Raw genomic sequence first — 19,202 nt, 5'->3', positions numbered from 1 at the left:
ATAAATACAGAAACTGAAATGATCTCACTGAAAGAAACAAGCGAGAACAAGCGAGAAGAGGGTAAGAGTAAAAACGTCTACGATTTGCATGCTATCTTCCTGTCGTTTTTCTGCGTGGTCACTCCGCGAAGCGTTCGTACATCCATCCGGCGTCTAAGTATAGCCGTGGCCGTATTGGTCTCCCAACTAGCTATCGTGGGGGCTTTTTCTCGGTAACCACTGACTGTCTGTCGAAAGGAACGAAGTTTTATCCGATGGTCCAGTTTGCCAGCAACCACGGAAACGACATCGAAACACCGGCTAGGACCAAACTTCCAAGGTGTGTCCTTTCATCCATAGGATCGAGATTTTCTTCTCTCGCAAAGACATCAGAGACACGTTCCCTATCTGACAATGGCGCCTCGTATGTCAATACAGTCGCGTAGTTCTCATGTGTGGACAATCCAATCATGTCCAAAAATACACGTGTTCGCACCGAATTCGTGTCACTTCGGTGTCGAGTTACCGTGAAGAACGTGAACACCGAATAATCTTGTTGATTCGATCAGAATAAAGAATTTTTCACATTTTTGCGAATTTTTCCCAAGACCAGTTGGATCTAATACGTTAACTTGGCCGATCAATCCCTATCAAGGACATTTCTCGAGTCTACGAAATCAGTGTGCGAGTTCTTTTTTATATGATATTTCAGTGTTACCATAATTTATATTGTTCGTTTATTAGTGAGAAAAGTAATGACGATTATACAAACGAGTAGTTCGTCGGACAATATTTTAATTCAATAGTCGCTTGGGTCTTTTTTTAACTTATACCGTATTTTGTAGGAGCTGAGCCAGACTCTCGGTGACGACAAGAGCGTATCAGAGCACTTAAAGCTTCCGATACAACGCATAAACGACTACCAGCTTCTACTCAAGGTAATTTTCATTGATTTGCAAAAGTGTCAAATAGTATATTTTGATAGCTTCGAGTGCGCAAACATACTTTATCTTTAATTAATTTTATTAAACTATGAGGATTATTTATTATAAATATGTATCATGAAGCAATTTCAAATAGATATTGTCTATGATACGCTTATCACAATATACGTCTTGTATTTTATTGAAATAGTAACAAACGATTTAACATGACTGAATACCAATCGTATATATGTCCTATATATATATTTACGTCTAAATTTTATTGCGTCTGACGAAAATAGTACGGCGCTAGAATACTTCTTGCGTTGCCTTGAAAATGCGTCTCACAGTGAAATAATTAGTATCTATAGTTTTTTAGAAATTCTAATATAATTCTAATATTTCTATACTGTGTGCGTGTTCGTGTATGTGTGCATATATATATATATATATATATATATATATATATATATACATATATATACATATATATGTATATATATATACCGATTTATTTCACTTTATTATTTTATACTCTTCGCTATTAACTTCCAACATTCATCTATCATATTCAAAACACAAATATTGCGAAAGATCATTGCAATACGACTGGAAATTTTATGCTTGGTAATGTGAACAACGAGTGGGCGAAAAGTGTACGAATTTAGCGAGCTAAAAACAGGTCATCTTCATGGCAGATTATCCTTTCTTTAGCGACTCGATCAGGTTGGAAAAATAGTGGAAAATGACAACTATTCATGTCGATAGCTTATGTATCCCCTTTAAATTAAAATTGCTTTGGGGTATCTATTTAACGAATACTTAATATTTCTAGGAACTGGTGAAGTATTCGACACGACTAGGTGAAAACTGTGACGATCTCCAAAAAGCTTTGGAGTTGATGCTAGGTATTCCTCACAGAGCAACCGATAATAAATTTATTAGTAATATCGAAGGATACAAAGGCAATATACATAAACTTGGTAGATTGCTAACACACGTCAGTAGATCTTCATTTGATAATTATTACACTTCACAAGTTAATTTCGATAGGATTAATTTTTATTATATTCATAGGAGTGGTATACAGTTATCGACAAAGACGGAAAAAGTAAAGAAAGGTACCTATTTCTCTTTAAAGCTCGAATTCTCGTCTGTAAAGTTAGACGAATTTCAGAGGACAGATCAGTTTTCGTCCTAAAGGATATTATTCGAGTATGTAATGCAAATAGCTTATTTATTTTTAATTTTGTATATTTATTTTTATATTATATAATGTACAATTTTAGTTGCCGGAGGTAGAATTGAAGGATCATCCGGATAATTTACGTTCTTTTGAATTACACAATCCAAGTCTTCCTGGCTATCCCATCACTTTAATAGCACACAAGGATCCGGTGAAAGCGTATTGGTTGAAAGAAATTCGGCAATATGCCAGCGATCTAGTCGCTTTAGCGGAACACGCAGCAGACGATTTACAATTAGAAGAAGTACCAGAGGGAAAAGAGGAAATTCAAATTCAGGATTCTTCAAAAGCAGAAACAATAAAAGGGAATCCTGAACCGCCAAAGCCAGAAGCAATCAAAGACAATCCAGGAGCACCAAAATCAGAAGCAGTAAAAGGGAATTCAGGGCCAACAAAGCCAGAAGCAACAAAAGAAAATCCAGGACCACTTCAAACGACAAATCCGTCAAATCCAAATCCCCAAAAATCTAATCCTTCTAATCCAGAAAATCCATCGAATCCCAGTCCACAAAAGGACAATCCATCGAATCCTGATCCACAAAAAGGCAATCCATCGAATCCTGATTCCCAGAAGGACAATCCATCGAATCCCGATCCCCAGAAGGACAATCCATCGAATCCCAATCCCCAGAAGGACAATCCATCGAATCCTGATCCACAAAAGGCCAATCCATCGAATCTTGGTCCCCAGAAGGACAATCCATCGAATCCTAGTCCCCAGAAGGACAATCCATCAAATCCAGAACCACCGAATCCAATAACCGCAACCAAAGCTGTAGAAGGGAACATGTCTCGTCGATATTCCTCGAGTCGCTTCAGCGCCTCGACGAAGGTCGTAGAGGGTAAGAACGATAATCAACGAAAATTAATAATTACAATTGTTAACACGTATATGAAGTTATTATTATATATCATCAATAGAGTATTCATCGGTATCAAGCAGTCGTACTGGTGCCACTTCGTACGTCGAATCATCCTCATCGACTAGTGCCGCAATGATCTCCTCGTCCGTTCTTGGTAGCGAGAAAATCAATGAAACCTCGAGCTCGTACAAAACAGCCACCAGTGGAGGTTTAGAATCTGCTGCTGATAGTAAAGCGAAAATTTCATTAGGTACAACTGAAACTGGAAAACCTATCTTCCTCAAAACGATCGCAGGATGTAACGTTGAACGTAAGTAATTTTGTTCGTGTTTATTGTGCCAGTCGTTCGAATTAAACGAATAATCGGATATATCATGTACATATTTATTCGTGAAAGAAAAGACAAGAATCACACGATGTGTATCACACAATTTTCTAGTTATAGATTTTTATACGAACGAGAGGTACAAGTACAAGTGGTATGAATTAGATAACATGAAACAACATTATCGTTTCATATTCGACAACGTGTCACAAGATACATTTTTATTGTTCTAGCGAGTCGAGCAAAAAAGGCTTTGATACACGCCATAGGTAAAGTGACATGAGATTTGACTACTATTCTCATCATGCTCTACTATTCTATGCATTTTTACTCTATTATTTTTCGTATTTTATTACAACGTTGTGATCACTCTACTTTTCTCTATCTTTTTTCTTATAGCCAGCTATTTAAAATGCTTTTAGACACGAACACACGTTGTTGCAGGTTGAAATCGCTTCGTTGCTTATCCTAGATGTACAACTTTATAATCTAAAGTTTATACTTTACACAGCTCTATTACTATCACGTCACAACATATACTTCATTTACATCATACTCTATCAAACTATTATCGATCTTTATCGAGTTACTTTCCAAGTTTATATGTAACGTTTCGCGTAATATTTATTTATTAGAATAAGCATACTCATAGACTTAACCATTATTGCTTTATAAATAGTCTCTTTATCTCTTTTTACATCCCATTATTAGTAGAATTTTATGCATTTTATAGGTACACGTTTTTACATTAGTAAGCAACAAAGTTTTTTTTATTTTTCTAGTATTCTTGAGTTTACTTTTTTGTCGTCCTGTACTCTTAGAAATATGTGTAGAATTTTTTATTACGTATTTTTTTGGTGTTGTAAAAGCTGATAAAACTACTAAAACCATCAAATACACGTATTAGTGTACTTTACGTATCTTATGCTTATAAAAATCTCTTCAGTGTAGTGAATGTAAAATCACAAACAAAACGATCTGTCTTTAGTATCTTTATTATATAAGACAAGAGAAATAGAAAAAGCATTACGAGACTGCAAATATCGTGATCCTTAAAATATCGTTAAAACTTCTAATTGCTATACTTTGCTTATCACATCATCAAAAAATGTTCCATCGATTATTGCTACGAGTTATATTTAGTTTGTAAAACTGTTTGTTTTTTTTTTTTTTTTTTTTTTTTTTATCCAGCCGGAGAAGTCGCTACGTTTGAATGTACCTTGGTGTCGGCCGACGAGACAACGAAGATACAATGGCTTAAGGACAACAAGCCATTGCACGATAAATTAGCGGATCGTGTGATTCAAACGTCTGACGATAAAAGCTTCAAACTTCAAATACAAAATGTTCACGAATCAGATTCCGGAATTTATATTGCCCGTGCTATGAACGGGGATGGCCAAGCAACTTGTACAGCACAGTTGGTTGTCCAAGAACGTAAGTTGGTCAACTTACTTTATAATTTAAACAGTATTATTTTTTATAAAAGATATTGATTAATAATGAAATATATGGAAATATTGTACAGTAACTCCGGAGGAAAAGAAAGCACGAGCGGAAGCAAACTCTCCAATTTTCTTAGTACGTCTAAAGGATACTGAATTATTGGAAAACACTTATTTACGTTTCATGATCAAAGTGAAAGGAAATCCAAATCCTGAACTTAAATTGTAAGTTGAAAATAATGTACATTTTATTATTTTTATTATATAATACTACTATAAATCAATTTTTATTATATAAAAATTATTCTTTTATTTTTTCCTTTTAAAGCTATAAAGATGGTGCACTAATCGATTCGAGAAACGCACGTGTAACAATAATAACGGAAAAAGCGGATAAAGGATTTTACGAAATGGTAATACCGGATGTACAAAAAGTCGACGCTGGTAAATACACCTGCACAGCGATGAATCGTTACGGTGAAGCAACTTGCGAGGCTACGGTAACCGTGACAGAAGATAAACCGATGTTTCCTGGATTACCGGAAGGTCTTTTGGAACCGGGTGAAGAGCCTCAATTCACTTGGCTCCGCGATGGTCAACCTTTTGATCCTGAAGAAAGGTTCAAAGTACTTTTCAAAGATAACGAGGACACTCTCGCTTTGGTGTTCCAACATGTGAAGCCTGAAGATGCTGGCTTATACACTTGTGTTGCTCAAACGAGCACAGGTAATCTATAATTTCGGATTTATACAAAATACATTATATTTATATTATAAAGGTTACTCTAACATTCATATTAAATTTAATCACTTCAGGTAATATAAGTTGTAGCGCAGAGTTGACTGTACAAGGCGCTGTTAATCAATTACTGAGGGATCCAGAGAAACCTAAACTCGAATCGGAATCAAAACAATCAGAAGTAAGCGCGGGAGGTTCTGCAATGTTGGACTTGCAAGTGAAGGGTTATCCTAAGCCGGATATCACATGGACCAAAGACGGGAAGGAAATCGTTGCTGGTGGAAGAATAAAATATCTTTGGGAAGACGAAGAATCTCTATCGTTGGTAATAAAGCATGTAACGACAAAAGACGCTGGTGTCTATACGATAAGAGCAAAGAACGAGCTCGGAGAGGACACTACAGAAATCGAGCTTATCGTAAAGTCCGCTCCAAAAGTGATCAAGAAACAATCGAACGCTACAACAGTCGTGGAAGAAAGTTTGACGATGACCGTTCAGGTAGAAGGTACTCCAACACCAGAAATAAAGTGGTATAAGGATGGACAATTGATTCAAGAAAGCGAACGTATCAAAATAGAAAAAGAAGGAAGTGATATATACAAACTCGTGATCAAAAGTGTTCGTATAGAAGATGCTGGATCTTACTCGATCGTTGCTCGAAACGAGATCAATCAAACAACAGAGATATGGAATCTTACCGTAAAGAGCCCACCAAAAATTAGGAAGAGACTAGGTAGTATCCCGGTAATTGACGAAGGCGACACTTTGACTCTGCTAATCGAAGTAGACGCAGATCCAGAGGCTACAGTGAAGTGGTACAAGGATGAACAAATTGTCGTCGAGGATGAGCGTATCAAGATCGTTCGAGAAGGGAACAATTATATGTTAAAAATTACCGGTACAGTCGGCACCGATGCTGCAGTATATAAGACCGAGGTGATTAACGCGCATGGTACTATTTTGGATCAAACCAGAGTCCAGGTATGTTACGAGTTAAGATCAAATCATTCCATCCTGTTAATTATATCAATGGTACAAGATATTATTATAAGAAAATTATAGGTAAGCGGTGTACCAAGGTTCAAAACGAAACTGATCGACGTTTCGGTCAACGAAGGTGACGCTAATGTCGAATTAGCGGTTGAAGTCGATGGTTATCCAAAACCAAGCGTTCAGTGGTTCATCGATGATGTAGAAATCACAGAAAAGCGTACAGAGTACACTCGCATCGAAGAAGGTGATCGTTACAAGCTCGTCATGAAGGACGTGAAAGCCGAAATGACGGGTAGTTACACTTGCAAAGTTGAGAACGAATATGGCGAGAATAAATGCCATGCCGACTTTGTCGTGAAGACAAGGCCAAAACTTCTGAAGAAATTGACCGATCAAAGGATCAAAGAAGGCGATACATTAAAATTAACAGTTGAAATATCTGGCACACCTGAACCCGAAATAAAATGGTACAAGGACGGACAGGAGGTATCGGCTGATGCAAGAATTAAAATCACTAGGGATAAGCAAAGAAAGGAAAGTTACGATCTGACGGTAACTTTAGTCAAAGGCTCGGATGGTGGCGCGTACGAAGTTCGGGCAGAAAACGAACTTGGAATGGTCCTTAGCAAGAGCAAAGTCATCGTTCTCAGTAAGATCCTTCAGTTTGTTATTTCAGCGCTGTTTAAAAAAAAAAACATACACACACAATACTACAAGATACTGAAGCGCTGCTCTGTCCCGAACTTTCAAACTTATTTTCGATTTTAGAAATCGGCCGTCACGATAATGCGTTAAAAAAGTTAACTCGAATATATCACACTATTAGTATACCTGTTTTGAAAAAAAGAAAAAAAAAAAAAAATAGTTTTATCGGCGTAGCAGCGCAACAGGTTAAATTCGAAATACGCACGCGAACACGCACACGTATAAAAATTTTTTATCTTTTGAGAATCCTGCCGGTAAATCGTCATGCTTTGACAACGTAAAGTAAGTAAATGTGTAAGTAAAGAGTATGTATCTACGGGACTTTTTCTTCGATTTGTACAATAACACTGAAGCTGTGAAATTTCGAAGATCTATAGACGATCATCGTTACAAAAGACTCTTCGATCTCTTTAAACGAGATGAGAAATATCTTCTTTCTTTTTTTCATTTTCCCTACGTCACGTCAACCAGACGACGTATGTTTCTTTTTCTTTTTACATTTCTATCTTTTTTTTTTTTTTCCAAACACTCCTCGTTATTTTTTTCCTTTCTCGTTGAGTGATACTGACGACTTCTTTTCGTTTTTGATCATGCCTAGTCATGTTTCGTATGTGTATCCACACATACACACATACGGCCACATACACACATTTCACACACATACATTTCCAAAGCTGTTATGACGTATTGAGAATCTTTGTGTTCATGTTTCATTCGTTATACGTGTCTATCACACTTTTATATCCTAAATCCTCCTATCGTATGGATTTGTCCAATGTGTATGTGAACTTTCATAGCTAAAACGGAAGGAAGCACCGAAACGATCGAGGAAGAAACGAAGTCAAAGAAGATTGAGATAGAGGAAATAGAAATGGAGAAACAGCAAGCTGAAGAATCAGGCCCGGAAGGTAATATTTCAAGATCGTAGAGATTCACTTCTCATCGATTCTAAACTCGCATCACTCTTCTAATTTTGCTTCTCTGCCGAAAAAAATCAATATTATCGATTCATCGTTAGATAGTCTTTGTATTTCGATGTTTCGTAACATCATCTAACATTGATCGTCGACGATTTAGTCTAACATAGTGAACATCTGAACAGTCGGCAGTGGCAGCTTCGAAGATAACGTGTCTTTAATATAAATGACCGCATAAGTATAAATTCTATTGAATTATCAAAGAACCGGCTGGTTTTGATCAATAGATTAAAGACTAGTCTGTAGCGAAAAATATGTAATAAATTCAGGTCGGTTCGCGTTGAAGAGAGAGAAGGTTGAGGTAGTACGAGACGAAGCTGACAAAGTTACCATCACCGTAGCATCAACGACGACTCATCAGTCAACGCTGACAGGTAATATGGCTCTACGCTAAGCTAAAGTGATCGTTAATTAGTCGCTTGAGTAACCCACGGAGTTTGAAATAGAATCGAACGATAAACAATAGATTCGTTAGAGAGCTTTTCTTTCTCGGTGTAATCGTAGTAGAAGGTATTGTGACAAGACAGACCGTTCACAGGTCCGGACGAGAGACACACGATCAGCAAGATGACCGCGACGAAGGTCGAGTTTCAGGAGTTAAGCTCGGAAGGACCGACGGTCGAGGAAATAGGATCTTACAGTTACACGGTGCAAGATGAGAACGGACCGCAGAAGGCACAGAACGGTGTCTTCATCGAGGAATTCTCGGAGACCAGCGACAATAGCCGGTCGAGACTGCAAGTGAATCGTGGCGTATCGATAATTTCGGTATCGGACGACGAATCTACTTTGAAAGCCATCTCCAGGGATGTTAGCATGGACGACGTCCGATATGCCGAACTAACGGACGATCTTAAATTAACAAACGGCTCTTCCGAAGAATTCAAGAATGTCGACGGCCGTACAATCGAGAAAAATGTCTTGGACGAGGTCAAGCCTCTCAGACCGTCCAGATTGAACGAGACGATAATCGAGGAAGAGTCATTTTCCACAAAAGCTAGCGAAATGACTTTGAGCCAATCACAAAAAGAGGATAGCGGATTGATCAGGCAGAATTCGAAATTAGAGAAAGCAGAGTCCGTAGAATCGTATAAAGCAGAAAGAAATACGATCTCGAAAGAAAACTTACAAAAGGGAGTTCTAGTGGGTGAAGAAGAGGTCGACGAAGAACTCGAGGCTCTTCTAGATCGCGTTAAACGACAGCGTACCGTTCTTAACGAAATTCTCGATAAGGAACAAGGTGTGGAATCAGGTACGATCGAAATACTTGGACATCTTTCAACGTAGGAACTATAATAAAATTTATTCTTCAATTCAGATTCGGAAGTCACTGTAATCGGCGATTTATCTTCGAGCCATTACAGACTTTGGTGAATCGATATCGCATGCACATTTTCCGCTATCTCTCTCTCCCTTCCCTCACTTGCACTCTTTTACCCACGTTTCGTGTACCTAATTATGTCTTCCATCTACCCATTTTGCTTTAGACGCAATAATGCCTTAAAAAATTCAATGGATTCTCTTTCTCATCGATTGAGCATAAGAAAAAATCAAATCAGAATCAATAACCATGCTATCAATTTGATTGAGCCCATTCATGAGAATCCATAGAATCTTATTGAGCTATAGCATGTCAATGTGAAAAAGCACGCAATCGAGCCATCAGCACCAAAGTTACTGCACGCCTTATTAATCGAGGTAAGTTAGGAATATCGAATTTAACTGGACGGACGTATTTACGTTGTCGACGACGATCAACACTTTCAACAGCGCTCTCTAACACTTATTATATCTTTATTAAGGTCAGAAAAAATAAAAGTGGCGTGAACTAGTTTAGGTTAATTTATAAAAAATCGAATCGCCACTTTTATTTTAAAAGACCCTCTTCACGATTGTGCACGATGAAAGCAAACGTTTCGTAGAACTGTTAATACGCCGCGATTCTCACACACGTATAAAATATCAAGATCGCTAGGATGCTAACATTTTCTTTTCTCATTTAGCACCACCCCATATAATAGAATCGTCGTTAAAGAATCGGATGATCTTTGAAACGCAAAACACCACCTTCGAGGTCACTACCACCGGTTTGCCAAGACCTGATGCAAAATGGTTCAAGGACGGCAAGATTCTCAGAACTGGAGAACGTATACGTATCACCAATGCAGGAGACAAGTATGAGCTCGAATTAAGCAAAGCCACGCTCCAAGATGCCGGTCTTTACGAGTGTATCTTTACAAATAAACTTGGTGAAGATATTGTACAAGGACAATTGGAGGTAGGCACGGTCAATGATCTACGAAAACCGCGATTCATAGAACCCCTTAGCGACGTTGACATTGCGGATGGTACAAATGGAGAGTTCAAAGCTATATTTACGGCTGATCCCGTTCCCGAAATAATTTGGTAAGCTCAGTTAATTATTAGATTATAATTAGACATACGTATGTCACATTTATTTCATTGAATCTTTTTTATTTTTCGAAGGTTTTACAATGGATTGGAAATTTCTAATGATGATTCAAGAATCAAATGGAAGATGGACAATAAGCTTGTGTCGGATAAATTGACCGAAAGTACTATTACATTGAATATACCTAAGTGTGGAAAAGACGATACCGGAGATTATACACTCAAGCTGGAAAATAAATGGGGTCAAGCTGAAAGCAGCGTAAGCAAGAAATTTTGTCCTTAACGTCTTCCTCTCAAGCCATGCTCATATCGCATTCTTAGGATTATCATTAATTTGACTTTTATCAGGCCCTTTTGAATCTTCTATTGCAACCGAATATCGAAGAATTTAAAGATCTCACTGCACCAGTTGACGAACCAGCCGTATGGGAGGCAATAATCAAAGGAAATCCAAAGCCTGAGATAACGTGGTCAAAGGACAACGAAGAATTGACAATAGGCAATGAATTTGATACGGAAGAAGATAGAAGGAATAACAAGTACAAACTTCTCATTAAAAATGTTAATGTAGAACATGGTGGAACATATACGGTTTACGCAAAAAATTATTTGGGCGAATCGAGCGCACAAGCTTTACTAACTGCTCACCGTAAGTTGTTTGAAAACTGACGAGGATAGTTTTGTTAAGTATAATATTATATGAAATATATATATTAATTTTTCTTTTTAGTTGAATCACCGCTCTTTTTGAAGGAGCTATCTCAAGTTTCCATAGGTGATCGCCAAGATATTGAATTGAAAGTTCGAGTATCCGGTATACCAAAACCAAAGATCTCTTGGCTATTGAACGATGTACCAATAATGCAAGATGCACGCCACGAAGTGATAACTCACGTCGAGGGTCTCATCGACAGCACTCTGTACATTAAAACGTTTTCGGCCGATGACATAGGAATAATAAGTTGCATAGCTAGCAGCATCGCAGGAACTATACAAACTAGTTGCGAATTAAGTATGGTTTTCGAAGCGCCCAGTCACGTAACTTTACCAAAGTGTCTAAATATGGATGAAGGAGAACCATTCGAACTCAAGGCCAAAGCGGACGGTAGCCCGATACCTTTGATGTCTTGGTTTAAAGATGGTGAATTACTCACACCTAACGATCATATTCAGATCGAAAATTATCCGGATGGTACTACGAAACTGACAATTGAGAATGTAATACCCGCGGATTCTGGAGCTTACAAATTGGTTGCTTCTAATGCAATGGGAGAACAAAGTGCACTTTGCGCAGTTGCTGTCACGCGTAAGAAATTCACTAAGTTTATCCTATTAACATTTCAATTATATAATTTAATGTTGAATATATGTTATAGCTGCCACAAGAAGTCCAACATTTACAAAGCCTTTGGAAGATGTAAAAGCTATCGTGGGACAGCCTCTCAAGTTACAAGCTCAAGTCGTTGCATTTCCGAATCCTCACGTTCAATGGTTCAAGGACGGTATACCGCTGAGATCAACAAAAGAATTTAATTTCATAAACGAGCCAAATGGTCTTATTGGTCTAATAATCGATAAAGTGCGACCAGAAGATACAGGTACTTACTCCGTGGTCGTATCTAATAAACTCGGAGACATTACCGGAGAAGCTAAGGTTGAGGTAGAGGAAAAAGAAAAGAGGCCAGATTTCGTTGGAAGTCTTCAACCACTTTCCGTGGTCGAAAACTTGCCGGCGAAACTGGAAGTGAAAGTAATTGGTAAACCAACGCCCGAACTCCAGTGGCTGCACAATGGCGAAGAGGTATGTAAATTAAAAAAAAAAAAATATATATATATATATATATATATATATATATATGCATTCATATATAATACGCAATTAAGTATTATTTGAAATGATCTAAATTCGTGCAGATTGTGCCGGATGGAAAGCACTTGAATATCGTTAGTCAGCCGGATGGTACTCACGCATTAATCATCGACAAAGCAACTCTTGAAGATGCAGGAGAATATCAAGTTGTAGCTGGAAATACCGAAGGAACGGCATCTTGCAAAGCGAAACTCGATATAGTTGGCAAATTGAGAGAGGACATTCCACAAGAGAAGCCTGCATTCTTAACTTTGTTACGAGATATTTCGGTCGAGGAAGGCCAACCACTATTATTAAGTGCCTCTTTCAATGGCAATCCAATACCAGATATTACGTGGACGAAAGACGGACAACCGTTAGAACCATCTCAACGAGTGATGATGACGTGTGATGGAAAAAAGGTAACTTTAGAGATCAATCCATCCGATGTCAATGATCAAGGAGTTTATACTTGTTGTCTGACAAATCCACTCGGCGAAGATACAACTAACGCAAATGCCAACATCAGAAAGATCTTCCAAGCGCCAAGCTTTATACAAAATTTCACGGATCTTCAACAACTTCCTAACTTTGATGCTAAATTCCCAGCTAAAATTAGCGGTATACCAAAGCCAGATGTTACATGGTATTTCAAGGATCAACCAATACTTAAAGATAATGACAAATACAAGATCAAAAGAGACACTGATGCCTGTTGCTTGTACATTAAGGATTGTACGTACGATGATAGTGGAATTTACAAATGCAAAGCAGTTAACAGAGCTGGCGAAGCTGAATGTTCGGCAAAATTGGCAATCATTGATAAGATGTAAGTTAGTGCAATTTACATCCTTTTAATATTAACATCAGAAGATAACTTGTGTAATTTAATTTATAGTGAAAAAATGCAAAAGATAGAACCACCGGCATTCTTGAAGAGGATCGGCGATTGTGAAGTTTACAAAGGAATGCAAGCAAAGTTCACAGCTTGCATCACTGGTATCCCTGAACCGGAATTCGAATGGTTTCGTAATGGTGACAAATTGTGGCAAACTGATCGTATAAGAATAGATCAAGAAGGTAGTTTACTTCGTTTGACGATAGCCAATGTCGATGAAATGGACGGAGGTACATATCTATTAAAAATACAAAATCCTCATGGAAAAGACGTATGTACCGCTGAAATGATCTTTGACTGTAAGTAAAGAATTAAACTATTCGATATATAAATTACGTATAATGTACTTTTAAATAATTATTTTTGATAATATTTTTTTGTTTTTTATAGCTCTCGAGCCACGTACAAAGAGACCGTTAGTATCACAGTATATGGAATTTGATAAATATCAAAAGACAGGAATACCATGGCCCCTAGCAGATAGACCAATCATTAGTCGTATGATGGATCGACATTTGACACTTTCTTGGAAGCCTTCCATCCCGTTAGGACCACGCGCACCGGTGACATATCTCGTAGAAATGTGCGAACTACCGGACGGTGATTGGTTCACCGCTCGATCCGGATTACGCAGTTGTGTCTGCGACATTCGCAATTTAGAACCTTTCCGTGACTACAAGTTCCGTATACGAGTAGAGAATAAATATGGCATCAGCGATCCTTCACCATTTGCACAAACCTACCGAGCGAAATTAGAACCCGATCCACCCAAATTCTTCCCTTATTTGCCACCTGGTATTGATTTTCGCCCAGAGACCAGTCCTTATTTCCCCAAAGACTTCGATATCGAGAGACCGCCCTACGATGAATATGCTCAAGCACCTAAATTCCTTCGTCAAGAATACGATGTTCAGTATGGCGTAAAGAATCACAATTGCAGTCTCTTCTGGTTCGTGTATGGCTATCCAAAGCCAAAAATGACCTATTATTTCAATAAAGAATTGATCGAGTCTGGCGGTCGATACGATCAAAGCTATACAAGAAACGGGCAGGCAACTCTGTTCATCAACAGAATGCTTGAGAGAGACGCAGGCATATACGAGGCCGTTGCCACCAATGAACATGGAGAGGCACGTCAGCGTGTTTTCTTACAAATCGCAGAATATCCAACGTTTATTATAAGACCCGAAGAAATTATTGTGATGGTACGAAAATCTGGTCAATTGACGGCACGTGTTACGGGTATTCCATTTCCTGAAATCAAATGGTACAAAGATTGGAAACCGATTACTAGCACTTCGAGGGTTCAGGTTGATTATCATTTTTTACATACATTTTCCAATTGTAAACTGCGAGACATACCATTGAAATGTTATTCTTTCAGATACATTTCGTCGAACCGGATACATCTATTTTAACAATTAACGAAGCGATCGTCAAGGACGAGGGATTATATTCGATTAGCGCGAGAAACATAGCCGGATCGATATCGCATTCGGTCATGATACACATAGAAGAAAATGAATACGATTATGTCTACAGAACGTATAAGAGAAAGACTGAAATTAAATTGCGTACCGATAAACCCTACAATGACGTCTATGATTTGGGTGACGAATTGGGTCGTGGTACTCAAGGTATTACGTATCACGCCGTAGAGAGATCTACTGGAAGAAATTATGCTGCTAAAGTTATGCACGGACGTGGAGAGCTGAAACCGTTTATGTATAACGAGTTAGAAGCCATGAATCATCTCAATCATCGAAAATTATTACGCCTGCAAGATGCTTACGAGACCGACAAATCGGTCACTTTGATCATTGAACTGTATCCTTTTAAAATATAATTGGCTTTTATAAAATACGTCGCTCTTCCTTCGATAGGATAATCAGATTTTTATACATCTTTTGAAATCCTTAACGAGCGAAATATAGAGCTGCCGGTGGGGAATTAGCAGATGTTCTAACTAAACAACCGCATTATACTGAGGCAGAAATTTCCGGATATATACGACAATTACTCTATGGCCTTGAATATATGCACGATAATCACTATGCACATCTTGGTCTAACAGTAAGTTTCTCGTCGATCAATTGTTTATTATATTTATTTGTTTTTTTGAAATATCATCGTTCTAAATATTAATTTCCTTCGATAGCTTGGAGATCTTCTGATCTCTCACACAGGTGGCGATGATCTAAAGATCAGTGATTTCGGTTTAACTCGAAGAATAACACAAACGAAATTGATGTTATTATCCTACGGTATGCCGGAATATGTTGCTCCAGAAGTCACAAACAACGAAGGTGTCGATTATGCCGCGGATATGTGGTCTGTCGGTATCATAACGTACATCCTTTTATCTGGAATTTCACCATTCAGAGGTGTCAACGACAGAGAAACATTAACGAAGATCAGACAAGGAGCTTGGGACTTTGACGACCGCTGGAAAAATATTTCTAACGAAGCCAAAGACTTTATTCGTAGTTTGTTGGTCTACAATGTTGATAAACGAATGAATATTAAGGCCGCTCTTAAGCATCCTTGGTTGGAATACGCAGACAAATCACCATTAGATTTATATAAAATACCATCTGAATATTTGAAGACCTATTACGAACTTTACAGGTAATATCCTTGATGTGTACATATATATATATATATATATATATATATATATGTGTTATTTATTTGCTTCGTAACGTTCTATAACTTGCTTATAAATCATTGACAGAGATTGGTATAGCAACGCTTCCTGCCGTACGTGGTACCGCAGACGCAAACTCAGTAGTGCGTTTGAACACCCGTCGAAGATGGTTTATCCTCCGGGTCATAAATATACGCCTGAGCCAAGTGTCGAACGGTACAGTCCGATAGGAAAACCTGTCCCTAGAACTTGGGAAAATCAGGTACCTTCGAGAGAACCAATCGACACAGAAATTGGACTGATTAAGAGCGAGAGTCAGTGAGTATGAAGCCTATAGTAACATATATTTATTAATTAATCCATTCTTATCTATAATAAAACTAACAACATTGAATATTTACAGCTATCAGTACGGTCCAGATACTTATCTTCTACAGCTTCGAGATACTGACTTCCCAGTACGATTACGTGAATACATGAAAGTCGCCTGTAATCGCAGTCCAGGATATTCCCGTACGATCACTGAAGAAAATGGCTACGATTGGAAGGCAATTAAGAAGAACCTTTCTAAATCAATAAATTCTCATTAAGAGAGATATTTATTTATCTTCTTTTTTTCTGCAGACACCAATAATACGCGAACGCCGTCGTTTTACCGACATCATGGACGAAGAAATCGACGACGAACGAAGGGCCAGGATAAATAAATATGGATCACCCGATACATTTACGTTGAGACGATTGAAACACGAATTAGGCACTCGTCTCGATAGTTATGTTGAGGCTGAAGCCATGATAGAATCGAAAAAGGAAGGAAATCTACCATTCTTCCGTGAGAAACCGCAAATACGACCGATCGAGGAAGGAAAGGTAGCGCAATTGATGTGCCTTGCAGTAGGTGATCCAAAACCGCTAATACAGTGGTACAAAAATGACATTGTCGTTCAAGAGACTAAAAGAATAAAGATCACGGAAGACGAAGATGGCAGATCGATTCTCAGTTTCACTCCCGCAAAGGAACACGATGCCGGGATATATAAGGTGGTGGCAAGGAACTCCCTTGGACAGACAGTAGCCAGAACTAGAATGTTAATAGCTACGGTTCCCTGTGGTCCTGATTCGCCAGAGGTACACTACACTAATCTATCTTTCAGATAAATACTTATCATTTAATTCCGTTATTGAAAATAATAATAAGGATCGTTCGATTTACAGGCTACCGAAATATCGGATACTCAAGTACTTTTACGTTGGAAACAACCGAAATACGATGGCAATTCTGCCGTATTATGCTATAATCTTCAATATAAAGAAGCCGATTCTATCACGTGGATAGACATTGGTTTTAATATAGATCACGAATTTTATCTAGTCCGAGATCTCAAGCAAGACGTTTCTTACATTTTCCGTTTAGCAGCGCGAAATCGTATTGGATGGAGCGAAAAGGGTATTCCATCGAAAGTAATCAAAACAAGACCACCTGGTATACCTCAGATACAGATAACCAGTGCTATGAGACATCTTCAGGAATTAACAGAGTCTGGACAAGAGATCGTACTAGAGGAGGATAAGCCTCATATAAATTATTCTGTCGAGGAACAGCCGATCGAATGGTCGACTGAAACATTAACAAACAAATACAGTTTCATTTCTGAATTAAGCCGTGGTCAATTCTCTGCTGTGGTCAAGGGAATCGACAAGTCCTCGGATCGCGTAATAGTCGCTAAGATTTTGGATCTTAGGCCAGAAATTGAAAAGCAAGTAAATAGAGAATTCGAAGCTCTACGTTCTCTCAGGCATGAGAGAATAGCTCTTTTAGAGGCAGCATATAAAGCACCCGGGTCATCGTTAGCTGTATTCATTTTGGAGAAGCTTCAGGGTGCCGACATTCTCACGTATTTCTCTAGTCGACACGAGTATACTGAGAATTGTGTGGCCATGGCTATAACGCAAATATTAGACGCGTTACAATATCTTCACTGGCGAGGATATTGCCATTTAGATATTCAACCGGACAATGTGGTTATGGCCTCCGTTAGGACAGTTCAAGTCAAATTAGTAGACATGGGCACTGCACAGAAAGTTAGTAAACTCGGCACGATGGTACCAAAGGCAGGTCACCGTGAATATAGAGCACCAGAAGTATACAATGAAGAACCTGCATATCCGCAAACAGACATTTGGATGGTCGGTGTTCTTGCATACGTTTTATTATCCGGAGTATCGCCGTTCCGTGGCGATGATGCCACCGAAACGAGACAAAATATTTTATTTGTTAGGTACAGATTCGAATATCTTTACAAAGAAATTAGCCAAGAGGCTACGCGCTTCCTCATGTTGGTCTTCAAACGTGCACCGAAGTAAGTATTCTCACAAATGTAATTTGTATTATTTTTGTTATAAAAATTCACACCTCCCTCCTTCATTTATTCCAGTAAAAGGCCGATGGCTGAGGAATGCCACGAACACAGATGGTTATTACCATCGGAATTTATGATCAAAAAGCGCGAAAGGTCTGTCTTTTTAGGTAACAGATTAAAAGAATATAACACCGAATATCACGAAGAAAAAGAGAAATTGGCATCGGAAAGCCAAAGCCTTGCAAGCGAAAGCCTTTTAGGTTCCACTCAAAAACTTATAAGATCAACGAGCATACAAGAAGAATTGCTTACAACGGTCTAACGATAAAATTATTCTTAAGATACGATTTTTCCAATTAATTTTCTCCGTATGACTGTAAAGTATCAGAAAAGCATCTAGTCAGTCGTTAAGAGAGCAAGGATGAGCAATAGGGAATGGATTAAAAGAATATCATACAAAAATATCCCGTTCCTTGTTTTCTTTTTTGTTATTATTTATTTGTTACAACGTATAATTAATTATATCGAATATTATATCATCAATTCGAACATGAATTTCATTAAAGAAAATCATGAAATTTCGACTATTCAGTATTCCGATCAATTTAAATGGTTACAATGGACACAATGGTATTGCAACTACGAATGTACCAACGAATTAGTTGACATGATTCATATCCTTTCAAATTGTACAAAAATCGTTACATAATATAATAAATAAATATGAAATAATAAACGCAACCACTGCATTCTCTTCACATGCGTTTATGGAAAATTACGTCTTTTGCAACAATCATGTCTTTTAAGGAAATAAAATAATAACGAAATAAATTAAGTATAG

At 38.0% G+C, this 19,202-nt stretch overlaps 1 protein-coding gene across 4 annotated transcripts in view; it reads left to right on the top strand.

The window, feature by feature from the left end:
* Positions 1-19,102, top strand: part of LOC124425969 (obscurin) — a 29,730-nt gene extending 10,628 nt beyond the window's left edge. Inside the window, exons 8-37 of one of the 4 annotated variants that reach the window (XM_046967111.1) lie at positions 825-917; positions 1,738-1,902; positions 1,980-2,117; positions 2,192-2,990; positions 3,070-3,321; positions 3,570-3,605; positions 4,528-4,773; positions 4,865-5,006; positions 5,110-5,507; positions 5,597-6,501; positions 6,583-7,162; positions 8,016-8,126; positions 8,465-8,569; positions 8,734-9,447; positions 10,199-10,601; positions 10,683-10,866; positions 10,956-11,256; positions 11,338-11,913; positions 11,984-12,408; positions 12,522-13,285; positions 13,355-13,653; positions 13,745-14,664; positions 14,739-15,181; positions 15,289-15,427; positions 15,513-15,982; positions 16,089-16,319; positions 16,405-16,549; positions 16,626-17,129; positions 17,217-18,361; positions 18,437-19,102. In XM_046967111.1, the coding sequence (XP_046823067.1) occupies positions 825-917; positions 1,738-1,902; positions 1,980-2,117; positions 2,192-2,990; positions 3,070-3,321; positions 3,570-3,605; positions 4,528-4,773; positions 4,865-5,006; positions 5,110-5,507; positions 5,597-6,501; positions 6,583-7,162; positions 8,016-8,126; positions 8,465-8,569; positions 8,734-9,447; positions 10,199-10,601; positions 10,683-10,866; positions 10,956-11,256; positions 11,338-11,913; positions 11,984-12,408; positions 12,522-13,285; positions 13,355-13,653; positions 13,745-14,664; positions 14,739-15,181; positions 15,289-15,427; positions 15,513-15,982; positions 16,089-16,319; positions 16,405-16,549; positions 16,626-17,129; positions 17,217-18,361; positions 18,437-18,683 (11,880 nt within the window). In that variant the 3' untranslated portion in view covers positions 18,684-19,102. The remainder of the gene's footprint in view (positions 1-824; positions 918-1,737; positions 1,903-1,979; positions 2,118-2,191; positions 2,991-3,069; positions 3,322-3,569; positions 3,606-4,527; positions 4,774-4,864; positions 5,007-5,109; positions 5,508-5,596; positions 6,502-6,582; positions 7,163-8,015; positions 8,127-8,464; positions 8,570-8,733; positions 9,448-10,198; positions 10,602-10,682; positions 10,867-10,955; positions 11,257-11,337; positions 11,914-11,983; positions 12,409-12,521; positions 13,286-13,354; positions 13,654-13,744; positions 14,665-14,738; positions 15,182-15,288; positions 15,428-15,512; positions 15,983-16,088; positions 16,320-16,404; positions 16,550-16,625; positions 17,130-17,216; positions 18,362-18,436) is intronic. The other 3 variants (XM_046967112.1, XM_046967113.1, XM_046967114.1) reach the window with 3 other exon arrangements.
* Positions 19,103-19,202: the final 100 nt, after the last annotated feature.

Source organism: Vespa crabro, chromosome 8 (assembly GCF_910589235.1).
Source record: "Vespa crabro chromosome 8, iyVesCrab1.2, whole genome shotgun sequence".
In the NCBI taxonomy this organism is placed as follows: domain Eukaryota; kingdom Metazoa; phylum Arthropoda; class Insecta; order Hymenoptera; family Vespidae; genus Vespa; species Vespa crabro.
Note: the sequence above shows the minus strand (reverse complement) of the source record. Positions and strands in the feature narration are given on the sequence as shown.